Source organism: Oncorhynchus mykiss, chromosome 27, assembly GCF_057628025.1.
Source record: "Oncorhynchus mykiss isolate SJ-2025 chromosome 27, ASM5762802v1, whole genome shotgun sequence".
NCBI classification, from domain to species: domain Eukaryota; kingdom Metazoa; phylum Chordata; class Actinopteri; order Salmoniformes; family Salmonidae; genus Oncorhynchus; species Oncorhynchus mykiss.
In genome coordinates this window covers 34,890,001-34,915,820 of record NC_143048.1, presented here as the reverse complement: position 1 = coordinate 34,915,820, position 25,820 = coordinate 34,890,001, and the positions used below count along the sequence as shown (strand labels likewise).

At 46.5% G+C, this 25,820-nt stretch overlaps 1 protein-coding gene across 3 annotated transcripts in view; it reads right to left on the bottom strand.

Annotated features, from left to right (window-relative positions):
* robo1 (roundabout, axon guidance receptor, homolog 1 (Drosophila)) overlaps positions 1–25,820 on the bottom strand; it is a 397,432-nt gene that overhangs the window by 83,183 nt on the left and 288,429 nt on the right. For all 3 annotated transcript variants that reach the window (XM_090223910.1, XM_036964908.2, XM_090223911.1), the window contains exons 7-16: positions 24,451–24,575; positions 21,237–21,408; positions 19,259–19,464; positions 16,003–16,084; positions 15,598–15,763; positions 14,367–14,533; positions 11,409–11,530; positions 5,945–6,176; positions 4,273–4,394; positions 1,194–1,365 (exon numbers count right to left, since the gene is read on the bottom strand). In XM_090223910.1, coding sequence (XP_090080036.1) covers positions 1,194–1,365; positions 4,273–4,394; positions 5,945–6,176; positions 11,409–11,530; positions 14,367–14,533; positions 15,598–15,763; positions 16,003–16,084; positions 19,259–19,464; positions 21,237–21,408; positions 24,451–24,575 — 1,566 coding nt within the window. The remainder of the gene's footprint in view (positions 1–1,193; positions 1,366–4,272; positions 4,395–5,944; positions 6,177–11,408; positions 11,531–14,366; positions 14,534–15,597; positions 15,764–16,002; positions 16,085–19,258; positions 19,465–21,236; positions 21,409–24,450; positions 24,576–25,820) is intronic.

Genomic DNA, 25,820 nt, shown 5'->3' with positions numbered 1-25,820 from the left:
GAACGTTCATGTGCAAAGGATTCGCATTTCAATTGTTATAATTATCAACTCTGTAGTGACTTCTCATCTGACCCCCACTCCCCTTTTGTCTAACAAGCCGCCATGCCGGTTTAGCCCACTAGGGCACATTCTCCTATCATTTCATGTAACCACATTTACCTTGTTTGTTTGTTTATGCATTTCTGTGAATTACTTAGTTAGTAATAAATAAATGATTTAAGACAATTGATGTATGGATGACTCATAGTGAAGACTGGGTTCGCGTAGATAACCAACAATTTACAACGTTTGGAATGAGACTAAAGTAAATTATTCATTAATCAGAAGACTATGGATCAGATATGAAAATATCTGAAAGGTAATATTAGGAAATTATAACCGTGTAATCTTAATATTTTCCCTTGGTGCCCCGACTTCCTAGTTAATTAGTTACATGATTAATCAGTCTAATCGCGTAATAACTAATTACAGAGAATCTTTGATAAAAACTATAAGTCTTCAGTTTAATGATAGCAAAGACACGACACAAGCTTCAAGCACTGAACTGCTGCTCAGTAAGAATTTCATGAACCGTTTTATCACAATGTCAGCCAGGTAAAAACCATTGTGGCTGTACAGTGACAGTGGTCAACACGGCATTAAGATAAAATAACATGTCACTGTCAGCCAGGTAAAAAGCATTGTGGCTGTACAGTGACAGTGGTCAGCACGGCATTAAGATATGTCAGTCATGCTCATCACACACTGTGTATGAGGTCTGTCGTAGCTATAATTGGTACGGTAATCATTTATATGACACATCTAACCACTATTATAGACCGAGAACAGGTGAGCAGACAGGGGCACAGAGGAATTCAGGGATTTCCTTCATTGTAAAACGATGTCATAACACTACTTTAATGTTAATATGACAGCTGTAAACGTAGATGAATAAACCCTTCAGAATGAGATTAAAGGGACGTCAATACTACAACATGTCCATTGACTATTTGCCAGCCATTGAGGTTAAAGCAGGTGGGGAAGTTATTAGGCAGTAAGCCTTGGAATCCACGCTGTACGAAGTTAACAAGTGAGGACACATAGAAGAAGGACATATCCCTCCTCTTCCTCTACTTCCACCCGAGGGAAAATAATGTTATTTGAACCTTCTGCTGGGTGCAGAGAAACGCAGGTCAGATTTCTCCTCCACTCACCTATCTGGAAGAAGGTGACATCAGACTTGACCCCTGGGCCTGCCCCAGTGCTGGCTGCGACCTCCACACTGTAACGGATCCCTGGAGCCAGGCTGGGGATCAGCAAGGAGAAGGTAGAGCCGTCCACCGTGCGGTTGATATGGTACCTGCTCTCATTCCCCAAACACCAGATCTGACAGGACAGAGAGAGAAGACAATATAACAGTGTTCTGATGGTGGTGTGACATGTACAGCAAGTTAGCTACTTCTGGTTGATGCTAATGTATCATTTCAGCGCAGATTTAATTAATCCACCCAGGTATTCCACATATAAAAACACTGGGACACATTTTTCTGTGTTTCTGGGTGTGTTCCACACAGAGTCTGTATTAGCTGTGGTAGCCATGTCCCCCTGTCTGAGTGAGTGTAACCTAACCCCATGAAAAGCTAAGTGTGGGTCAGTGCTCACCTCCATAACCCTACTGCAGCAGCAGCAGCACAGGTTTGTCAGTGACTCACAGGGAGGAGATAGGGCTCTCTCAGGCTAACTCAATCCAGGGCTCTCTCAGGCTAACTCAATCCAGGTCTCTCTCAGGCTAACTCAATCCAGGGTCACAAAGTGCTTCATTCATTCTTCTCAGCATGAGGGCTGCTAACCTCAACATCCTGAACCTGGCTAACCCCAGCATCTTGAACCTGGCTACCCCCAGCATCTTGAACCTGGCTAACCCCAGCATCCTGAACCTGGCTAACCCCAGCATCTTGAACCTGGCTAACCCCAGCATCTTGAACCTGGCTACCCCCAGCATCTTGAACCTGGCTACCCCCAGCATCTTGAACCTGGCTAACCCCAGCATCCTGAACCTGGATAACCCCAGCATCCTGAACCTGGCTATCCCAACATCCTGAACCTGGCTATCCCAGCATCCTGAACCTGGCCGCCTCTGCTTCTCTACCCCCACCACTGTATGTTGACATCCCTCACACACAGACGTGTGTGTGTGTGTGTGTGTGTGTGTGTGTGTTTGGAGGTAGGGGGTAGTGTTAGAAAGCCCCAGAAGCCTGAGGGGCTGCTTTAGGAGTCGTGGTGGGAAGAAGCGCCACTAGGGACCATATGCAGTAATGACCAAGGAACGCTGCCGCGCCGGATTTAACAACCATGAAATTACTATAAACCCTATCGGGTAAAAAACATTTACCTGGAAAATGAACAGTGGCTTAACTTTTAAAATGACTTTGCTGTGTCTCCCCTCCAACACTAACCTACAATCCCTGTGACAAAAAAGAACTTTCCAATTAAAATGTCAGTACTCACACTGCATGTTATATGAGGAGTGTGCTGGCCACAGCGAGGGGGTTACACAAAGAGAATACTTATGAGTGAACACAGAGAGGAGGGAGTGGAGCAGAGGGCGGAGAGAGGAATGCTATGGCTGAACAACAAAATTAGGCTGGCCTGTACCAAAAAAAGATGGAGTGGAGTAGCCCTTTCCTGAAGTCATTGACCAAAAGCGCCCCCTTTGGCCTCATGGGTGGAACGTTATTAATATTTGTCATAATTTTGTTTTGTTTTTTTACAACGAAAATCTGGTGTTTTCTATGTCAAATGGTTTTGTTATCTTTCAGTCTGATGTGATGTATATAAAGTGAAATATTGGGATCCAAATGGAATACATTTCAACTCTATATCTGACATGGTACAGTTGTCTTCTTTTTTTCAGCTCATAACCATGCTGTATTTCTGAGGTGCATTTTGTTTCAAAGTAGATTTGTTTAAGACCACCAAGAATCACTCTGTGGGACCCTGATTTAGCCCACTGTCGTAAAAGATGAAACGGTTTAACAAGAGAAGCCTTCCCAAAAATATCTCACAAGCTTCGCTCTGTTTTCCCTGCTGTAATCTCACTCTCCCGTTGTCTTCACCTTGATTGGATTCTCTGTCTGTCTTTCCCATTCATAACCCTCTTTCCAGCAGAGCAGAGTCAAAGAAATCCCTTCCAATGATTTAAGAGGCTCATAAGAGTAGCTTGTGGGCCAATGGCCAAGCGCCAATAGATGTTCAGAAAATATATCCTTATCTAGATGTTAAGCCTGCAGACCTCTCATCATTAGATTTATTAATCAGCAGGATGCATATACAATGTGTTGCTACAACGTATGGCTATAGTGCATGCCTATAAGGTATGCCTATAATGTATGCCTATAATGTATGGCTATAGTGCATGCCTATAAGGTATGCCTGTAATGTATGCCTATAATGTATGCATACAACGTATGGCTATATTGTATGCCTATAATGTATGACTATAATGTATGGATACAATGTATGTTTATAATGTAATGAATGGGTATAATATATGGTTATATGTATGGATACAATATATGAGTCTAATGTATGACTGTAATATATTGCTAAAATGTATGGCTGCTAAAATGTTTGGCTGCTATAATATGTGGCTATAATGTATGACTACAATGTATGGATATAATGTATGACTATAACGTATGGATATAATGAATGGCTGTATAGATAATACATCAGTTATTCTAGACCTTCAGTAGACTAACTCTGAATAATCCACGAAAGGCCCTCATATTCAAAGCTGGACCTCGAAGCCACCCACTAGGCACACACTGGTTGAATCAATGTTGTTTCCACATGATTTCAATTCAATTCTGTTGAATCAATGTTGTTTCCACATGATTTCAATTAAATTCTGTTGAATCAATGTGGAATACACATTGAAATGACCAGTGCTTTTCCCCTCCATTCTTCTGCTATAATTAGGGGATTTAGACCTGGGAAACCAAGGAGGTGCAATTCATTATGAGGTAGAACAGAACCAGCAGGCTCTGGACCCCTGCACTAAGGAACAGAGAGCCTCCCAGGACAACTCAGAAAGTGTACACATCTATCTAGTCCACCAGATGGCACTGTTTCACAACCATTTCTACCCGCCACCACACAGTAATATACTACTGTCTCTATCAGCTCTGAGATGACTAGAGGCCAGGGGTTGCCTACACACTACCGTAGTACACTACCTTTGACCAAACTCAGATATGTGGGTAATTTGGGAGTCCCTGCCAGTGTTCTCACCTTGTACTCCTGGACCACCCCGTTCTGCTCCTCCTCTGGAGGCGGTTGCCAGGAGACCATGATGGCGGTCCCATTGTCCCCGCTCTCTGTGACGGTAACCCCACGAGGGGCTGCACTGGGAGCTGGGGACAGACAGATAGACAGACACAACAACATATGTAAATGCAATACACCATCAACAGTAACACACACTGTCTGTCCCCACACAATGTTACAACAGTAACACACACTGTCTGTCCCCAGCTGTCTGTCCCCACACACTGTTACAACAGTAACACACACTGTCTGTCCCCAGCTGTCTGTCCCCACACACTGTTACAACAGTAACACACACTGTCTGTCCCCAGCTGTCTGTCCCCACACACTGTTACAACAGTAACACACACTGTCTGTCCCAAGCTGTCTGTCCCCACACACTGTTACAACAGTAACACACACTGTCTGTCCCCAGCTGTCTGTCCCCACACACTGTTACAACAGTAACACACACTGTCTGTCCCCAGCTGTCTGTCCCCACACACTGTTACAACAGTAACACACACTGTCTGTCCCCAGCTGTCTGTCCCCACACACTGTTACAACAGTAACACACACTGTCTGTCCCCAGCTGTCTGTCCCCACACACTGTTACAACAGTAACACACACTGTCTGTCCCCAGCTGTCTGTCCCCACACACTGTTACAACAGTAACACACACTGTCTGTCCCCAGCTGTCTGTCCCCACACACTGTTACAACAGTAACACACACTGTCTGCTCTCTCCTCACTACTACTTCTCTCATAAATGGATCCTATCCAGAAGAGAACAGAAGTAGAACAGTCACAGTTGGACTGTCTCTATTCACTAGGGGTCTGTACTAAAATGACTATTTTTCTTTGTTCAGAGAAAGTATTTACAAAGACATTTTAAAAAATCACTATTTAAACAAAGAGAGAATTCTGATTGCAATGTTTACGCCTGTGTGTTCTGTGATGATTCTACCCTGATGAGTTTAATTAAAGTTCATTTATTATGACAAAATACAACATAACACTCTTAATCTCGTTCCGATTGACTGTAATGAAATCAGGCATTCCTGCTCACGGGAGTGAGGCCATCGTGTTTGAACTACGAAAACAATTAGCAACACAATTAGCAACAAAGCTTTGCTGACTACAACAAGGAAGAAGGAAAACACACACCCACACACATTTTGGCTAACAGTCTTTTTTTTCAGTCAGCTCCTCTCTCATTCATTCCACATAACTTTTCACAATGCTTCTCTCTTTCATATGGCCTATATGAGCTCTGGGTTGCACCCAAACCCTGGAAGATTTTCACAACCACACAACCACATCCTTTTCAATAATTAACACAGCACCTAGGTGACAAATAGTATTTGGGTTCATCATCCTCTGGGTTTCACGGGACTTTTTCCAACAGTACAACATCTGGCCTAACACACAGAAACACCACAGAACACACAATCATCCTTTACTCTCTACGCCCGCTGGAAACAGCTGCTGTTCTCACACACATGCATAGTTACAAAGGTCACAGACAAACTCTGTGCGCACACACACACACACACACACACACACACACACACACACACACACACACACACACACACACACACACACACACATACACACACACACACACACACACACACAGACTTGTCCACCCACCTTCCTCCAGAGTCTTGGCTATCTTGACCTCACTGTCTGTTCCCTGGAACTCGTTGAAGAAGGGGCGAACTTTGAACTCGTAAGTGACTCCCTTCCTGAGCTGGGGCACCACAGTACTGTCCTCCCCTGGGGTTCTCACCTCAAACACAGCCCAGTCACTCCTCTGCTGGCCCTCTGGAGAGGCACGGTACATCACCTTATAACCCTGGATGTACTGAGACTGCTGCTCCACCTAGTGGCCAGGGGAGACAATAACACACATACACACACATACGGTCAACTTGACTCCATTTAGGCACTCAGAGTGACTCTACAGTGGAAAGTCTCTCAGCATCATTCTGGAACATCATCAATAGACAGTTCAGTTGTAGCTGTAGGCCAGTTTTACTAATGTGGCTGTCTCTGGCTGGCTGGCTGGCTGGCTGGCTGGCTGGCTGGCTGGCTGGCTGGCTGGCTGGCTGGCTGGCTGGCTGGCTAGCTAGCTAGCGGGGTCCGGAGTGTTAACTCATCACATGGTCCATCCACTTATCCATCCATCCATCTATCCATCCATCCCTCCGTCTGTGTGTGGGCCAGCAGAGCGGTTCCATTTGGAGCGGCAGCGATGTCTGGAAACCACAGCGCACCATGAGGTCATAGCCCAGAGGTTCCGAGAGTCTGGTCCTGGTTACAGGGGGCTAGAACAGGGCACCCAGAACAGCCCGGCCCGTCTCCTCCTGACTTACTGGGAACTCTAGTCTAGGATCAGGGAGGACAGAGCAGCCTCTCATACTGACTGACTCACACACACCAGGGGACAGGATATGCTGAGGGTACAGAGAGAGCCACGATGACAGAGATCATTTCGTATAATAGAGCATTGGTAAAGGTGCATCTTGATTTAGAGAGCCTCTGTGCTGTCAGTCAGGGATCATCTATGCATGTGTCTCTACTGTATGTGTGAACTCTACAATACAACCTATTGGTGTGCACTAGAATGGTACTGTACAGCACTGTACTGTAGTGTATTGTACTACTGTACTGTAGTGTAGTGTATTGTACTACTGTACTGTAGTGTATTGTACTACTGTACTGTAGTGTATTGTACTACTGTAAGGTAGTGTATTGTACTGCTGTACTGTACTGTAGTGTATTGTACTACTGTACTGTACTGTAGTGTATTGTACTACTGTACTGTAGTGTATTGTATTACTGTACTGTAGTGTATTGTACTACTGTACTGTAGTGTATTGTATTACTGTACTGTAGTGTATTGTACTACTGTACTGTAGTGTATTGTATTACTGTACTGTAGTGTATTGTACTACTGTACTGTACTGTAGTGTTTTATACTACTGTACTGTACTGTAGTGTATTGTACTACTGTACTGTAGTGTATTGTATTACTGTACTGTAGTGTATTGTACTACTGTACTGTAGTGTATTGTACTACTGTACTGTACTGTATTGTACTACTGTACTGTAGTGTATTGTACTACTGTACTGTACTGTATTGTACTACTGTACTGTAGTGTATTGTACTACTGTACTGTAGTGTATTGTACTACTGTACTGTACTGTATTGTACTACTGTACTGTAGTGTATTGTACTACTGTACTGTACTGTATTGTACTACTGTACTGTAGTGTATTGTACTACTGTACTGTAGTGTATTGTACTACTGTACTGTACTGTATTGTACTACTGTACTGTAGTGTATTGTATTACTGTACTGTAGTGTATTGTACTACTGTACTGTACTGTAGTGTATTGTACTACTGTACTGTACTGTATTGTACTACGGTACTGTACTATCCAGCAAGGTCTCTGGGAAAGGTAGGCAGCACTTTTTTTAATCCTCCACTAAAAAAAATGATGCCGGCTCAAGTGGTCTCATTAGGCTCAGAACTGTGCAACGGAAATATCACATTTACATAAGTTTTCAGACCCTTTATTAAGTTGAAGCACCCTTGGCAGCGATGACAGACTCAAGTCTTGTTGGGTATGATGCTGGATGTGGAGCGTCCAGAGGTCTCTCCAGAGTTGTTCGATCGGGTGCAAGTCCAGGCTCTGGCTGGACCACTCAATGACATTCAAAGACTTGTCCCAGAGCCACTCCTGTGCTGTCTTGGCTGTGTGCTTAGGGTCGTTGTCCTGTTGGAGGGTGAACCTTCACCCCAGTCTGAGGTCCTGAACGCTCTGGAGCAGGTATTCATCAAGGATCCCTCTGTTCTTTGCTCCGTTCATCTTTCCCTCGATAATGACTAGTCTCCCAGTCCCTGCCGCTGAAAAACATCCTCACAGCAGGTTTCCTCTAGACATGACGCTTGGAATTCAGGCAAAAAAGTTCAATCTTGGTTTCATCAGGGCAGGAAATCTTGTTTCTCATGGTCTGAGAGTCTTTAGGTGCCTTTTGGCAAACTCCAAGCTGGCTGTCATATGCCTTTCACTGAGGAGTGGCTTCCACCTGGCCACTCTACCATAAAGGCCTGATTGGTGGATGCTGCAGAGATGGTTGTCCTTCTGGAAGGTTCTCCATCTCCAAAGAGGAACTCTGGAGCTCTGTCAGAGTGACCATAGGGTTCTTGGTCACCTAGGCCCCTGCCCCGATTGCTCCGTTTGGCCAGGCGGCCAGCTCTAGGAAGAGTCTTAGTGGAGCCAAACTTTTCCATTTAAGAATGAAGGAAGCCACTGTGTTCTTGGGGACCTTCAATGCTGCAAACATTATTTGGTACCCTTCCCCAGTTCTGTGCCTCGACACAATTTACGGACAATTCCTTCGACCTCGTGGCTTGTATTTTTCTCTGACATACACTGTTAATTGTGGGACCTTATGTAGACAAGTGTGTGCCTTTCCAAAGAATTTCCAAACATTTGAATTTACCACAGGTGGACTCCAATCAAGTTGTAGAAACATCTCAAGGATGATCAATGGAAACAAGATGCACCTGAGCTCAATTTCGAGTGTCATAGCAAAGGGTCTGAATACTTATGTACATAAGGTATTTATTTTTTACATTTTCAATAAAAACTTCATCATTATGCGGTATTGGGTGCATATTGATGAGGAACAGTATATATTTATTACATTTTTTAATAAGGCTGTGGAAAATAAAATGTCATGGGGTCTGAATACTTTCGGAAGGCACTGTATAAGAAGCCAGTTTATAGAATACAGTATGTCTTATGCAACTATTGAGGAGGTATACAGTTATACTTTCCTTCTATTCTACATAACCTGGAATAGATCGACATGGAGCCAGTGGAATCATGGTAGCCAAACAGTTTTTAATAAGATATCCACTATCTAACAGCATAGAGGTCCTAACACCTCTGCATGCTGCCCTTTAATCTCTACCCCTCCTTTATAATCCTCTTTTCTCCTTCTCCTCCTCCCTCTCTCCTCCCACATCTGCAATCCATTTCAGCCTGAGAGCACTAGTTGGACACCTCTTCCTTTTCACTTGTTTTAACAGCAGTCAAGTGTTTTCAATCTGGGAAGGCACAGGCTGGCACGCTGCGCTGCTGGGCGGCTTATGGCAGTGGACTGTGTGTTGTGGAGTGTTGTGAGTGGGCAGCTGTGGGTTGGTTTAGCTCTGATTGAAGACAGGCAGAAAGACAGGCAGACAGACAGACAAGCAGAAAGACAGGTCTTACAGCAGCAGTGCTGGCCAGCGTGACTGGCCCTGACCAGATGGATACTTAGAGAGTTTTGACAGGGTTCCAGTCTGTTCTCTGCTCTGTCCATCTCCGCAGTGCAGTGTCTGTCCTCTACAGGACGCTAGCACATTAGCACTGCTGAGTGGGCAAACAAATCGACCGTGAGCACAGAGCGCTCCAGACCTAGCTACTCTCTATGGTGACTTTGGAGAGAACAATAAAAATTATGCATTTACATTTTGAAATTAATGCTAAAACATACAAAGTACACAATAGATATTAAAATAATACATACACCATATAGACTACTGTTCAAAAGTTTGAGGTCACTTAGAAATGTCCTTGTTTTTGAAAGTAAAATACCTTGTCAGCAACCATCACTCCTGTGTTCCAAAGGCACATTGTGTTAGCTAATCCAAGTTTATTATTTTAAAAAGCTAATTGATCATTAGAAAACCCTTTTGCAATTATGTTAGAACAGCTGAAAACTGTTCTGATTAAAGAAGTAATAAAACTGGCCTTCTTTAGACTTGTTGAGTATCTGGAGCATCAGCACTTGTGGGTTCGATTACAGGCTCAAAATGGCCTGAAACAAATACCTTTCTTCTGAAACTTGTCAGTCTATTCTTGTTCTGAGAAATGAAGGCTAATCCATGAGAGAAATTGCCAAGAAACTGAAGATCTCGTATAATGCTGTGTACTACTCCCATCACAGAACAGCGTAAAATGGCTCTAACCAGAATTGAAAGAGGAGTGGTATGCCCCGGAGCACAACTGAGCAAGAGGACAAGGTCATTAGATTTTCTAGTTTGAGAAACAGATGCCTCACAAGTCCACAACTGGCAAAACACCAGTCTCAACGTCAACAGTGAAGAGGTGACTCCGGGATGCTGGCCTTCTAGGCAGAGTTGCAAAGACAAAGCCATATCTCAGACTGGCCAATAAAAAGAAAATATTGAGATGGGCAAAAGAACACAGACACTGGACAGAGGAACTCTGCCTAGAAGGCCAGCATCCTGGAGTCGCATCTTCACTGTTGAAGTTGAGACTGGTGTTTTGCGAGTACTATTTAATGAAGCTGCCAGTTGAGGACTTGTGAGGCGTCTGTTTCTCAAACTAGACACTCTAATGACCTTGTCCTCTTGCTCAGTTGTGCACCGGGGCCTCCCACTCCTCTTTCTATTCTGGTTAGAGCCAGTTTACGCTGTTCTGTGAAGGGAGTAGTACACAGCGTTATGTACAGTTTCTTGGCAATTTCTCGCATGGAAAGGCCTTCATTTCTCAGAACAAGAACAGACTGACAAGTTTCAGAAGAAAGTTATTTGTTTCTGGCAAATTTTGAGCCTGTAACCGAACCCACAAATGCTGATGCTCCAGATACTCAACTAGTCTAAAGAAGGCCAGTTTTATTGCTTCTTTAATCAGAACAACAGCTTTCAGCTGTACTAACATAATTGCAAAAAGGTTTTCTAATGATCAATTCGCCTTTTAAAATGATAAACTTGGATTAGCTAACACAACGTGCCATTGGAACACAGGAGTGATGGTTGCTGATAATGGGCCTCTATCCGCCTATGTAGATATTCCATAAAAAATCTGCTGTTTCCAGCTACAATAATCATTTACAACATTTACAATGTCTACACTGTATTTCTGATCAATTTGATGTTATTTGAATTGACAATTTGTTCGCTTTTCTTTCAAAAACAAGGACATTTCTAAGTGACCCCAAACTTTTGAGCGGTAATGTACATACATGACAAGAGTCACTCATTGGGAATGTCATCCCTAAAGTCGTGTTTTGAAGCAGAGAAAAACACTCACCGTCCACTGCACTCTGACAGAGGAGGAGGAGAGGATGGTGGGGTTGTGAAGGTGGATGACCACCTCTCCTAACTCCCTCTGAATCTGACGGTGGTCCACTCCCTGACTGGTGGGGGGGATATCTGCACACACACACACACACACACACACACACACACACACACACACACACACACACACACACACACACACACACACACACACACACACACACACACACACACACAATAAATACCTGTCCAGTATGAACAGCTGAGGGTTCAGACTGGGACAAGGTCCAGACAGGGACAGGGACAAGGTCCAGACAGGGACAAGGTCCAGACAGGGACAAGGTCCAGACAGGGACAAGGTCCAGACAAGGACAAGGTCCAGACAAGGACAAGGTCCATGCAAGGACAAGGTCCAGACAAGGACAAGGTCCAGACAGGGACAAGGTCCAGACAAGGACAAGGTCCAGACAGGGACAACGTCCAGACAGGGACAAGGTCCAGAAAAGGACAAGGTCCAGACAGGGACAAGGTCCATGCAAGGACAAGGTCCAGACAAGGACAAGGTCCAGACAAGGACAAGGTCCAGACAAGGACAAGGTCAATGCAGGGACAGGGACAAGGTCCAGACAAGGACAAGTTCCAGACAAGGACAAGGTCCAGACAAGGACAAGGTCCAGACAGGGACAAGGTCCAGACAAGGACAAGGTCCAGACAGGGACAAGGTCCATGCAAGGAAAAGGTCCAGACAAGGACAAGGTCCAGACAAGGACAAGGTCCAGACAAGGACAAGGTCCATGCAAGGACAGGGACAAGGTCCAGACAAGGACAAGTTCCAGACAAGGACAAGGTCCAGACAAGGACAAGGTCCATGCAAGGACAGGGACAAGGTCCAGACAGGGATAAGGTCCAGACAGGGACAAGGTCCAGACAAGGACAAGGTCCAGACAGGGACAGGGACAAGGTCCAGACAGGGACAAGGTCCATGCAAGGACAGGGACAAGGTCCAGACAGGGACAGGGACAAGGTCCAGACAGGGACAGGGTCCAGACAAGGACAAGGTCCATGCAAGGACAGGGACACGATCCAGACAAGGACAGGGTCCAGACAAGGACAAGGTCCAGACAGGGACATGGTCCATGCAAGGACAGGGACAAGGTCCAGACAGGGACAAGGTCCAGACAGGGACAGGGACAAGGTCCAGACAGGGACAAGGTCCAGACAAGGACAAGGTCCAGACAGGGACAAGGACAAGGTCCAGACAGGGACAAGGTCCATGCAAGGACAGGGACAAGGTCCAGACAGGGACAGGGACAAGGTCCAGACAGGGACAGGGTCCAGACAATGACAAGGCCCATGCAAGGACAGGGACAAGGTCCAGACAAGGACAAGGTCCAGACAAGGACAAGGTCCATGCAAGGACAGGGACAAGGTCCAGACAGGGACAAGGTCCATGCAAGGACAGGGACAAGGTCCAGACAGGGACAAGGTCCATGCAGGGACAGGGACAAGGTCCAGACAGGGACAAGGTCCATGCAAGGACAGGGACAAGGTCCAGAAAGGGACAAGGTCCATGCAGGGACAGGGACAAGGTCCAGACAGGGACAAGGTCCATGCAGGGATAGGGACACGATCCAGACAGGGACAAGGTCCAGAGAGGGACAGGGACAAGGTCCAGACAAGGACAAGGTCCATGCAAGGACAGGGACAAGGTCCAGATAGGGACAGGGACAAGGTCCAGACAAGGACAAGGTCCAGACAGGGACAAGGTCCACGCAAGGACAAGGTCCAGACAAGGACAAGGTCCAGAAAGGACAAGGTCCAGACAGGGACAAGGTCCATGCAAGGACAAGGACAAGGTCCAGACAGGGACAAGGTCCAGACAAGGACAAGGTCCATGCAAGGACAGGGACAAGGTCCAGACAGGGACAAGGTCCATGCAAGGACAGGGACAAGGTCCAGACAGGGACAAGGTCCATGCAAGGACAGGGACAGGGACAAGGTCCAGACAAGGACAAGGTCCAGACAGGGACAAGGTCCATGCAAGGACAAGGTCCAGACAAGGACAAGGTCCAGAAAGGACAAGGTCCAGACAGGGACAAGGTCCATGCAAGGACAAGGACAAGGTCCAGACAGGGACAAGGTCCAGACAAGGACAAGGTCCATGCAAGGACAGGGACAAGGCCCTGACAGGGACAAGGTCCATGCAGGGACAGGGACAAGGTCCAGACAGGGACAAGGTCCATGCAAGGACAGGGACAAGGTCCAGACAGGGACAAGGTCCAGACAGGGACAAGGTCCAGAGAGGGACAAGGTCCAGACAGGGACAAGGTCCAGACAGGGACAAGGTCCATGCAGGGATAGGGACACGATCCAGACAGGGACAAGGTCCAGACAAGGACAAGGTCCAGACAAGGACAAGGTCCAGACAGGGACAAGGTCCAGACAGGGACAAGGTCCAGACAAGGACAAGGTCCATGCAAGGACAGGGACAAGGTCCAGACAGGGACAAGGTCCATGCAAGGACAGGGACAAGGTCCAGACAGGGACAAGGTCCATGCAAGGACAGTGACAAGGTCCAGACAGGGACAAGGTCCATGCAGGGACAGGGACAAGGTCCAGACAGGGACAAGGTCCATGCAGGGATAGGGACACGATCCAGACAGGGACAGGGTCAAGGTCCAGACAGGGACAAGGTCCAGACAGGGACAAGGTCCAGACAAGGACAAGGTCCAGACAGGGACAAGGTCCATGCAAGGACAGGGACAAGGTCCAGATAGGGACAAGGTCCATGCAAGGACAGTGAAAAGGTCCAGATAGGGACAAGGTCCATGCAAGGACAGTGACAAGGTCCAGACAGGGACCAGGTCCATGCAAGGACATGGACAAGGTCCAGACAGGGACAAGGTCCAGACAGGGACCTACCGTAAAGCGGCCCATTTCAAGTCATTAAGAGAGAGCAGAGACCCACCTTGTGTTTTGACGGTGTCAGTGATGGGGCTGGGGTCACTCAGGCCGTAGGCGTTGGCAGCTCGGACCAGGAAGAGATAGACAGCACTGGCTTTCAGGCCCTTCAGTACATACGACTCGGTCTTCACATGTTCTGCCAGGGTCTGCCAACTGCTGCCTGACGCATGACTAGGAGAGAAGACAGAACAGGATGTTACACATCAGGTTTAAAGTTCATACACACACTCAGACCATAGGCGTATGATATGTGGTAGTAGAGAAGTGGCTTGGGGGCGCACATTTAATGTGTTGTGAAATCTGTTGTGAAATGTAATGTTTTTAAAATGGTATATAACTGCCTTAATGTTGCTGGACCCCAGGAATAGTAGCTGATGCCTTGACAGGGACTAATGGGAATCCATAATAAACCCCAGGAAGAGTAGCTGCTGCCTTGACAGGAACTAATGGGGATCCATAATAAACCCTAGGAAGAGTAGCTGCTGCCTTGACAGGAACTAATGGGGATCCATAATAAACCCCAGGAAGAGAAGCTGCTGCCTTGACAGGAACTAATGGGGATCCATAATAAACCCCAGGAAGAGAAGCTGCTTCCTTGGCAGGAACTAATGGGGATCCATAATAAAACCCAGGAAGATTAGCTGCTGCCTTGACAGGAACTAATGGGGATCCATAATAAACCCCAGGAAGAGTAGCTGCTGCCTTGACAGGAACTAATGGGGATCCATAATAAACCCCAGGAAGAGTAGCTGCTGTCTTGACAGGAACTAATGGGGATCCATAATAAACCCCAGGAAGAGTAGCTGCTGCCTTGACAGGAACTAATGGCGATCCATAATAAAGCACAGGAAGAGTAGCTGCTGTCTTGACAGGAACTAATGGGGATCCATAATAAACCCCAGGAAGAGTAGCTGCTGTCTTGACAGGAACTAATGGGGATCCATAATAAACCCCAGGAAGAGTAGCTGCTGCCTTGACAGGAACTAATGGGGATCCATAATAAACCCCAGGAAGAGTAGCTGCTGTCTTGACAGGAACTAATGGGGATCCATAATAAACCCCAGGAAGAGTAGCTGCTGCCTTGACAGGAACTAATGGGGATCCATAATAAACCCCAGGAAGAGTAGCTGCTGTCTTGACAGGAACTAATGGGGATCCATAATAAATACAAATGCACTGTGACATCACTTTATTTATTTTGGTCACAAGTGAACTCCTTTGTCCTCTGCTCTTACCTGAAGGCCTCTATGATGTAGGAGGTGGGCGTGGCTCCTGAGAAGTTGGGCTTCCAGGACAGAGTGACGGAGGTGCGGGTGACGTCAGTGACCTCAGGTTTGAAGGGGGCGCTGGGGATCAGGTTGGGGTCAGTGGGTCTGGCCGGCTGCACTGGAACACCAAACTCTGAAGATGAGGAGAGTATCATGAGACATTTTCTATAAAGCTAAATGAATACTTTATCAGTAACGCCAGACTATGGAATGCATACCAAGCACATTCACACACACACAGACTCACGCACACTCCCTGGGCTGGTGGCAAGATTGTGACATTCCAACTAAAAAAGCAATCACAGACTGAATGTATTTAATTAATTATGGAGTGTAGCCACAGTGACAGTAGGCAGCAGCCCAGTGGCTTACCTTGAACATCCAGATAGGCCTTCCACGAGGCTTCGCCACTGGGAGTGGAGGCGATGCATGTGTACATGCCTGTGTCACCCAGCTATAAGACAGAAAAAAAGAAGACAGGAAATAGAGGGGAGAGGGACTAGATTAGTGATTGCTCTGGGTTCAAATGCAAATGACAAGGTACTGTCTGGACATCAGTGGAATTGGACTAAAATAGTGCTGCTTTCTCTCTCTCTCTCTCTCTCTCTCTCTCTCTCTCTCTCTCTCTCTCTCTCTCTCTCTCTCTCTCTCTCTCTCTCTCTATCTCTCTCTCTCTCTCTCTCTCTCTCTCTCTCTCTCTCTCTCTCTCATTGACATGCTGCTGTGGTCCCTAGCAGCCAGCCATCAGTGCCTGGTAATCTCACTATTATATTTCCCTCTAGAAAGTGGGAAAAGCAGCTGGGAAGGCCAAGTGGCAGGATTGTACCAGTCAAATTGAAAAGATTTCCACAGGAACAAAGACTAATTGGAGACCTCCTCTCCTTCTCCCCTCCTCTCCTCATCCTCATCACTCCTCTCACCCTCCCATCAGGGAAAGGAGTGCTTTACAGAACAGATATGGTGACACTCTCTAGTGTGTTTGAGAGAGGGAGAGTGTGTGTCTCAGTGTGTTTGAGAGAGGGAGAGTGTGTGTCTCAGTGTGTTTGAGAGAGGGATAGTGTGTGTCTCAGTGTGTTTGAGAGAGGAGAGTGTTTGTGCCCTGTAGATCAGCCTCCAGGTTGGGTCCATCTAAGCTCAACCTGACAGGTAAGACAAGTCATCCAGCTCCTTAAAACGCATTACAAAAGACATGGTGCGTTACCTCCAAACATAAACTAAATGTTCATTCATGTAAATTGCCTTACGTAAGGTTTGGGTTGAAAACACATCACACTGTTCTCACAGTGTTGCCCATTCACCACAGCCCTGTCACCACACACAACCTGCCTGCAGTCATCACAACACACACGCATACACACAGCAACAGTCTAACGCAAACTCTGACCCCTTGATGCCTCCATCTGGAGAATGCATCGGCACCCCCCCTGGTCTCTCCCTCAGTGTTCTGCTTCACACAGGTCCCCATCACACTCTGTTGAGTGACAGGACAATAGTGTGTGTGAATTCACTTCAAACCCCTGACAGCTGATTGACGGCTCACTGAGGAGAGGAGAGGCATGGCTGGACCCTAGGAGGGAACTGATCACATGCTTTATTTACTAATGGAGCAGCACAAGTTATTCTGCCAGCCAGTCAGCCAGCCGCTCCGCCGTATAGACGTTATTCTGCCAGCCAGTCAGCCAGCCAGCCAGTCAACCAGCCATTCCGCCGTATAGACGTTATTCTGCCAGCCAGTCAGCCAGTCAGCCAGCCACTCCGCCGTATAGACGTTATTCTGCCAGCAAATCAGCCAGTCAGTCAGCCAGCCACTCCGCCGTATAGACGTTATTCTGCCAGCCAGTCAGCCAGTCAGCCAGTCAGCCAGCCACTCCGCCGTATAGACGATATTCTGCCAGCTAGTCAGCCAGTCAGCCAGTCAGCCAGTCAGCCAATCAGCCAGTTACTCTGCCGTATAGACGTTATTCTGCCAGCCAGCCAGTCAGCCAGCCAGCCAGCCAGTCAGACAGTCAGCCAGTCAGCCAGCCGCTCCGCCGTATAGACGTTATTCTGCCAGCCAGCCAGTCAGCCAGCCAGCCAGTCAGCCTTTCAGCCAGTCAGCCAGCCGCTCCGCCGTATAGACGTTATTCTGCCAGCCAGCCAGTCAGCCAGTCAGCCAGCCATTCCGCCGTATAGACGTTATTCTGCAGCCAGTCAGCCAGTCAGCCAGCCACTCCGCTGTATAGACGTTATTCTGCCAGCCAGTCAGCCAGTCAGCCAGTCAGCCAGCCAGCCAGCCAGTCAGCCAGTCAGCCAGCCACTCCGCCGTATAGACGTTATTCTGCCAGCCAGTCAGCCAGCAACTCCACCGTATAGACGTTATTCTGCCAGCCAGCCAGCCAGTCAGCCAGTCAGCCAGCCAGCCAGCCACTCCGCCGTATAGACGTTATTCTGCCAGCCAGTCAGCAAGCCACTACGCCGTATAGACGTTATTCTGCCAGCCAGCCAGCCAGCCAGCCAGCCAGTCAGCCAGTCAGCCAGCCACTACGCCGTATAGACGTTATTCTGCCAGCCAGTCAGCCAGCCACTACGCCGTATAGATGTTATTCTGCCAGCCAGTCAGCCAGTCAGCCAGCCACTACGCCGTATAGACGTTATTCTGCCAGCCAGTCAGCCAGCCAGCCAGTCAACCAGCCATTCCGCCGTATAGACGTTATTCTGCCAGCCAGTCAGCCAGTCACTACGCCGTATAGACGTTATTCTGCCAGCCAGTCAGCCAGTCAGCCAGTCAGCCAGCCACTACGCCGTATAGACGTTATTCTGCCAGTCAGTCAGCCAGTCAGCCAGTCAGCCAGCCACTCCGCCGTATAGACGTTATTCTGCCAGCCAGTCAGCCAGCCACTCCGCCGTATAGACGTTATTCTGCCAGCCAGTCAGCCAGTCAGCTAGCCACTCCGCCGTATAGACGTTATTCTGCCAGCCAGTCAGCCAGTCAGCCAGCCACTCCGCCGTATAGACGTTATTCTGCCAGCCAGTCAGCCAGTCAGCCAGTCAGCCAGCCACTCCGCCGTATAGACGTTATTCTGCCAGCCAGTCAGCCAGCCACTCCGCCGTATAGACGTTATTCAGGACAGCTTTGAAAGGGGGAATGCGTTATTAATGTCTCGGCTAATGGAAGAGCTTGATTGGAAATGTAAACATATGAAGGAGTTGAATTCGGAAGTTTTCAAACAGCCAAACTGTCCTACATTGAGAACAGAATTCCATTCAATTAAGTTCTTATTTCCATATATTAGGATAATGGGGCATATGGTTGGACAGCCAACTGCCTCAGTAAGATATTCCATGTGAGCTGGTACACTACAGTAGACCTACATGTTGCTCTGTAGATCAGACAGTCCTGTAGTATAAAGGCTTCATACACCTGCAGTCTGATGTATTTTCTCAGTACTAGTACTCTGAACCAGAGAGGTACATCAATACATTGTTTTATCTTTATGCTTTGAAAAGCGTGGAAAGAAGGTCTACCATTCCATGTGTTTATACTGTGTATTCAGTGAAGATGAGAGTTTCTTTGTGTGTGCGTGCGAGCGTGCATGTGAATGTGTGTGTGTATGCGTGTGTGTACATGTTTGAGTGTGTTGTGTGTTACCTTGGCGTAGCGGATCTGCAGTGCGCCCGTGTCCAGCTGTTTGACCCGGGAGTCGTGAGTGGACACCAACACACCATCCTTCCTCCACATGATGGTGGGGGTGGGCTTACCCGTTGCTAGGCAACTCAGAACCACCGTCCCGTCCACAGAGACTGTCTGATTGGTCGGACCCTGGCGGACAACTGGAGGTGGGCGATCAGACACAACTAGAGAGAAAGAGAGAGAGGGAGAGTTAGAGACTGCGTGGGAGAGAATATATATCATTTGAGTGGACGATTGAGTGGATTTGATGAGAATAATAAAATAAATGGAGAGACAATTATACAGTGGGATTGTAGAGAAACACATAAATAACAGAGGAAGGTGAGAAAGAAGGTAGCTGTGTGGTAGACGGAGAGAGAGAGAAATTCAAAAATTGAATGAAATGAAATTTTCACAACTGGAAGCACTTTTCTAATCATTCAGCAGTAGGAGTTGACCTTAGCCAAACAAATGAGTTGTAATTAAAATAAAACAGGCTAACATACAAGTCCTCTTTCTGCAGATCCAGACTCCAATGGAGACGTTAACATTCACAGCCAACCAAACCCCCCCATCCCCTCTCCACCTCCTTAAACCACACCCCCCTCATGAAACCACACCTCCAGTCTATAAAACACAGAACATGGGAGAAAACGCTTCTAAATACCTAGCAGCACAGACAATGTGTTATTACCATTAATAATTTTCCCTCCCTCCTCTGTCCCCTCTCCCCCTCTTCCTCCTCGTCATCCCCCTCTCAGTGGGCGTTCACCAGTCGACACACACAGATTCAATTAAACATGCTTTGTCTCCATTTCATTTCCATCATGTGACCGGAGAACGGTGTCCGTCATGTCCCTACTACTATAGATTGCTACTGAGGCTGTTATCATTAATGCTGTTAATACTGCTATTGTTAACCAATTCTGCCAGCGCAGCTGATTTAGTCAGAAGGTTGTTTGGTTCAAACGAATAGCAAATCTATTGTAAACATGCAGTATGTGTATCCCCTTTTAAATACACATAATGTAGGACATACGTCTGTACATTTACACACTCAGTGTAGTATCATACATGGGGAGACTGGCTCTGGTGCTGGCTCTGGTGTAGTTACTAAAACATTGTCACTGTGACCTGTAATTACCAGATTTGCCTACGGAGATGAGGAGGCCTGCTCCCTTTAATAACTGTTATTATCTTCTCCTTCTACTGTCTACCAGGACCTGCCACACCAAGGGAGAGGGAGAGGTGTCTGGTTAGAGAGGGTTGAATCTAGGTGAGAGGTGTCTGGTTAGAGAGGGTTGAATCTAGGTGAGAGGTGTCTGGTTAGAGAGGGTTGAATCTAGGTGAGAGGTGTCTGGTTAGAGAGGGTTGAATCTAGGTGAGAGGTGTCTGGTTAGAGAGGGTTGAATCTAGGTGAGAGGTGTCTGATTAGAGAGGGTTGAATCTAGGTGAGAGGTAAACAAAATAATAGTGACCGGAGAGACTGAGTGAGTCGCTATGGGAACGCTGGGACTAAAGCCAGGCTGGCTGCATTGACTGAGAGTGATTAGAGGTCTGAACCAGGCCTCCCCACAAAGACATATCCCTCCACCAGCAGGCTAGTCTGTTAATGAGAGGAGACTCCTAGAGGAGACACCAGCCAGCATAAATGATACACTGCCAGGAGCCAACAGCCCAGAGCCAAGAGGCAAGCCAGGCTCCTGGAGAAGATGAGTCACCACAGAGTCTCCAACTCTTTCAGGAGCACAGAGACCGGGCCAGGAGACCGGGACTTGGAACACATTCTGATCAAAACTCCACAGACCTCAATATGTACTTTAGACACTTAAATACAGCTCATGTATATTATTATGTGTTTATTCAAACCCCTACATGTCTATGTGCCAAGGTGTGACAATACAGCCAAGATGCCTCCAAGATCTAATTCTGGGAGTCACTGATTGGCGGAACTCACCGTCAGTGACCTCCATCAGGGCCTTGGTGATGACAGAGCCAGCGATGTTGAGGGCCTGGCAGCTGTAGTAGCCCACGTCTGAGCGCTCTGCATCTGTGATAGTCAGGTCCCCCGTCTGGGAGACGGAGACGCGACTAGACGGCTGGGGGGGCTGGTAGGAGAAGAGCAGGTTCTAGAGGAGGGAGAGGAGAGAAGAAAGGACATATATAGACAGAGAAGAGAGGAGACAGGACAGATATAGACAGAGAAGAGAGAGCACAGGCCAGATATAGACAGAGAAGAGAGAAGACAGAGAAGAGAGGAGACAGAACAGATATAGACAGAGAAGAGAGAAGACATGACGGATATAGACAGAGAAGAGAGAAGACAGGCCAGATATAGACAGAGAAGAGAGAAGACAGGCCATATATAGACAGAGAAGAGAGAAGACAGGCCAGATATAGACAGAGAAGAGAGAAGACAGGCCATATATATACAGAGAAGAGAGAAGACAGGCCAGATATAGACAGAGAAGAGACAGGCCAGATATAGACAAAGAAAGGAGAAGACAGGACAGATAGACAGAGAAGAGAGAAGACAGAGAAGAGAGAAGACAGAACAGATATAGACAGAGAAGAGAGAAGACAGGCCAGATATAGACAGAGAAGAGATGAGACAGGATGGGTATAGACAGAGAAGAGAGAAGACAGAATGGATATAGGCAGAGAATAGAGAAGACAGGACAGATATAGACAGAGAAGAGATAAGACAGAATGGATATAGACAGAGAAGAGAGAAGACAGAACGGATATAAACAGAGAAGAGAATAGACAGGACAGATATCGACAGAGAAGAGAGAAGACAGAATGGATATACACAGAGAAGAGAGAAGACAGAACGGATATAGACAGAGAAGAGAGAAGACAGGCCAGATATAGACAGAGAAGAGAGAAGACAGGCCCGATATATAAAGAGAAGAGAGAAGAGAGGACAGATATAGACAGAGAAGAGAGAAGACGGGACAGATAGACAGAGAAGAGAGAAGACAGAGAAGAGAGAAGACAGGCCAGATATAGACAGAGAAGAGAGAGCACAGGCCAGATATAGACAGAGAAGAGAGAAGACAGAGAAGAGAGGAGACAGAACAGATATAGACAGAGAAGAGAGAAGACATGACGGATATAGACAGAGAAGAGAGAAGACAGGCCAGATATAGACAGAGAAGAGAGAAGACAGGCCATATATAGACAGAGAAGAGAGAAGACAGGCCAGATATAGACAGAGAAGAGAGAAGACAGGCCATATATATACAGAGAAGAGAGAAGACAGGCCAGATATAGACAGAGAAGAGACAGGCCAGATATAGACAAAGAAAGGAGAAGACAGGACAGATAGACAGAGAAGAGAGAAGACAGAGAAGAGAGAAGACACAACAGATATAGACAGAGAAGAGAGAAGACAGGCCAGATATAGACAGAGAAGAGATGAGACAGGATGGGTATAGACAGAGAAGAGAGAAGACAGAATGGATATAGGCAGAGAATAGAGAAGACAGGACAGATATAGACAGAGAAGAGATAAGACAGAATGGATATAGACAGAGAAGAGAGAAGACAGAACGGATATAAACAGAGAAGAGAATAGACAGGACAGATATCGACAGAGAAGAGAGAAGACAGAATGGATATACACAGAGAAGAGAGAAGACAGAACGGATATAGACAGAGAAGAGAGAAGACAGGCCAGATATAGACAGAGAAGAGAGAAGACAGGCCCGATATATAAAGAGAAGAGAGAAGAGAGGACAGATATAGACAGAGAAGAGAGAAGACGGGACAGATAGACAGAGAAGAGAGAAGACAGAGAAGAGAGAAGACAGGCCAGATATAGACAGAGAAGAGAGAAGACAGGACGGATATAGACAGAGAAGAGATAAGACAGAACGGATATAGACAGAGAAGAGAAAAGACAGGACGGATAGACAGAGAAGCGAGAAGACAGGACAAATAGACAGAGAAGAGAGAAGACAGAACAGATATAGACAGAGAAGAGAGAAGACAGGCCGGATATAGACAGAGAAGAGAGAAGACAGGACAGATATAGACAGAGAAGAGAGAAGACAGAACATATATAGACAGAGAAGAGAGAAGACAGGACAGATATAAACAGAGAAGAGAGAAGACAGGACGGATATAGACAGAGAATAGAGAAGACAGGACAGATAGACAGAGAAGAGAGAAGACCGAGAAGAGAGAAGACAGGACAGATATAAACAGAGAAGAGAGAAGACAAAATGGATATAGACAGAGAAGAGAGAAGACAGGACAGATATAAACAGAGAAGAGAGAAGACAGGACGGATATCGACATAGAAGAGAGAAGACAGGACAGATAGACAGAGAAGAGAGAAGACATAGAAGAGAGAAGACAGGCCAGATATAGACAGAGAAGAGAGAAGACAGAAGGCAGGACAGATATAGACAGAGAAGAGAGAAGACAGGACAGATATAGACATAGAAGAGAGAAGACAGGACAGATATAGACAGAGAAGAGAGAAGACAGGACAGATATAGACAGAGAAGCGAGAAGACAGGACAGATATAGACAGAGAAGAGAGAAGACAGGACAAATATAGACAGAGAAGAGAGAAGACAGGCCAGATATAGACAGAGAAGAGAGAAGACAGAGAAGAGAGAAGACAGGGCAGATATAGACAGAGAAGAGAGAAGACAGGCCAGATATAGACAGAGAAGAGAGAAGACAGAGAAGAGAGAAGACAGGACAGATATAGACAGAGAAGAGAGAAGACAGGCCAGATATAGACAGAGAAGAGAGAAGACAGAGAAGAGAGAAGACAGGCCAGATATAGACAGAGAAGAGAGAAGACAGAGAAGAGAGAAGACAGGACAGATATAGACAGAGAAGAGAGAAGACAGGACACATATAGAGAAGCTGATCAGATAAAGACAGTAGTCTACGGAAGACCTGAAGGGTGATGGAATGGAACGGTCCAATTGAAGCATCAGTGTGAAGGTCAGTGAAGTTCACTGATTGTATAGCTGGTTTTATAGGTGCAATCATAAAATGTGTAAAGAGCATATGGGAATATCAAATAATAAAAGAATGAAGACTATGATTTACTACTTGGTTGTCTTTCCTTTTTGTTCCATAAGCATTCCTCAACATGTGCTCATGTTGGGTTCCTGGTGTACTGTAGGTACCACAGAGCCTCTCACCTGGCTGCCCTCTCTCTGCCAGAAGATAGCAGGTTGAGGGTTTCCTGTTGCCTCACACTGGAAGGTGACGGTCCTCCCCACCGCCACCACCTGGTTTCTGGGCCGCACCACAAACACAGGGGGCACTAGAGGACAGGCATGGGGACAGTTAGTTAACATACTGACACAGCATCGCATATCACATAACATCAGACAGAGATATCAGACATTACAATTAATATCCTGGTCTGGCTCATTTGAATGGAAAACAAAGGAATTTGAAGTTACAGTTATGGGCTCTGAATTCAAAAGAGCTGTGGTTAAGGATTAAGGTTGTCTCTGTTTAGAGTAGACTTTTCTGGTTGCTCGTATGTGGACTGAAATTCAGTCCAATCCATAATGCAGGCTGTGTATATATTAACAGCTAATGAATAGAGAAAACAGGAGTGTGGCCCCATGTGGGTCCCTGCATTAGCATGGGCAAGGACACAGACCAATAATATTTACATGGACATGGGGGATAAATGAGCCATCTGTAGGAGCATCCTGGACCAGGCCCAGCCATCTTAATGACAAACTGTTTCAGAGTGAAGCGCTGTGTTACCTCCCAACGTCACACACAGTGACACCGGGCCTCGCTGTGCTAATAGGCCTGTGTGGAGGGACACAGCCTGAATGCTGAGGGCCAGCGGCCGTGGGAATTACGCCTTCATCTCTGAGGACAGCAGGTACGTAACAGAATATTACTACGCTCCAAACATCTTAACGCTGATACGGACCACGTAATACATCCATTAAACAAATCTGCAGCCTGTCAGTCCACATTCAGACACAATTTGTCCACAGTTAAAATGGGATATTTGGTAATACATAAAGCAACACAACAAGGTGTAGAAAAATAATATAATGAAATGATTTGGTTTTACCTTGGATTACAGATTTTTACCCATTAATGTCCTTTTGTCACTGTTGCCATTGACAAGTGAAACATGAGTGCTGATTGGTGGGTGGAGGGTGATGGGAGGAGGATGGAGGGGGGTGGTGCTGTGACAGCTTCCTGTCTCTGTCAGGGCGTCAGGGTGAATAGGTGACAGGTGACATTTCAACTTACCAGAAAGGACTGGAAGGAAACAGAAAGACGACAGAACAACACACAAGGCCAGAGATGAATAAATAAATCATAAACAACACCATGAAATAGATGAACATGACACAATGACAACAGATAAGGAAGACAACAATAGGATGTTTCATGGGTCAAAATAATAATGGCATTGTCACTGAATGAATTTGAGACATGGCATGTGGGGCCAGTCCAGTGGGAACTGAAGCACATTGGTGACTCATTACATTATGTCAAAATAATGCAAACAACCAATGAATAGCAACAA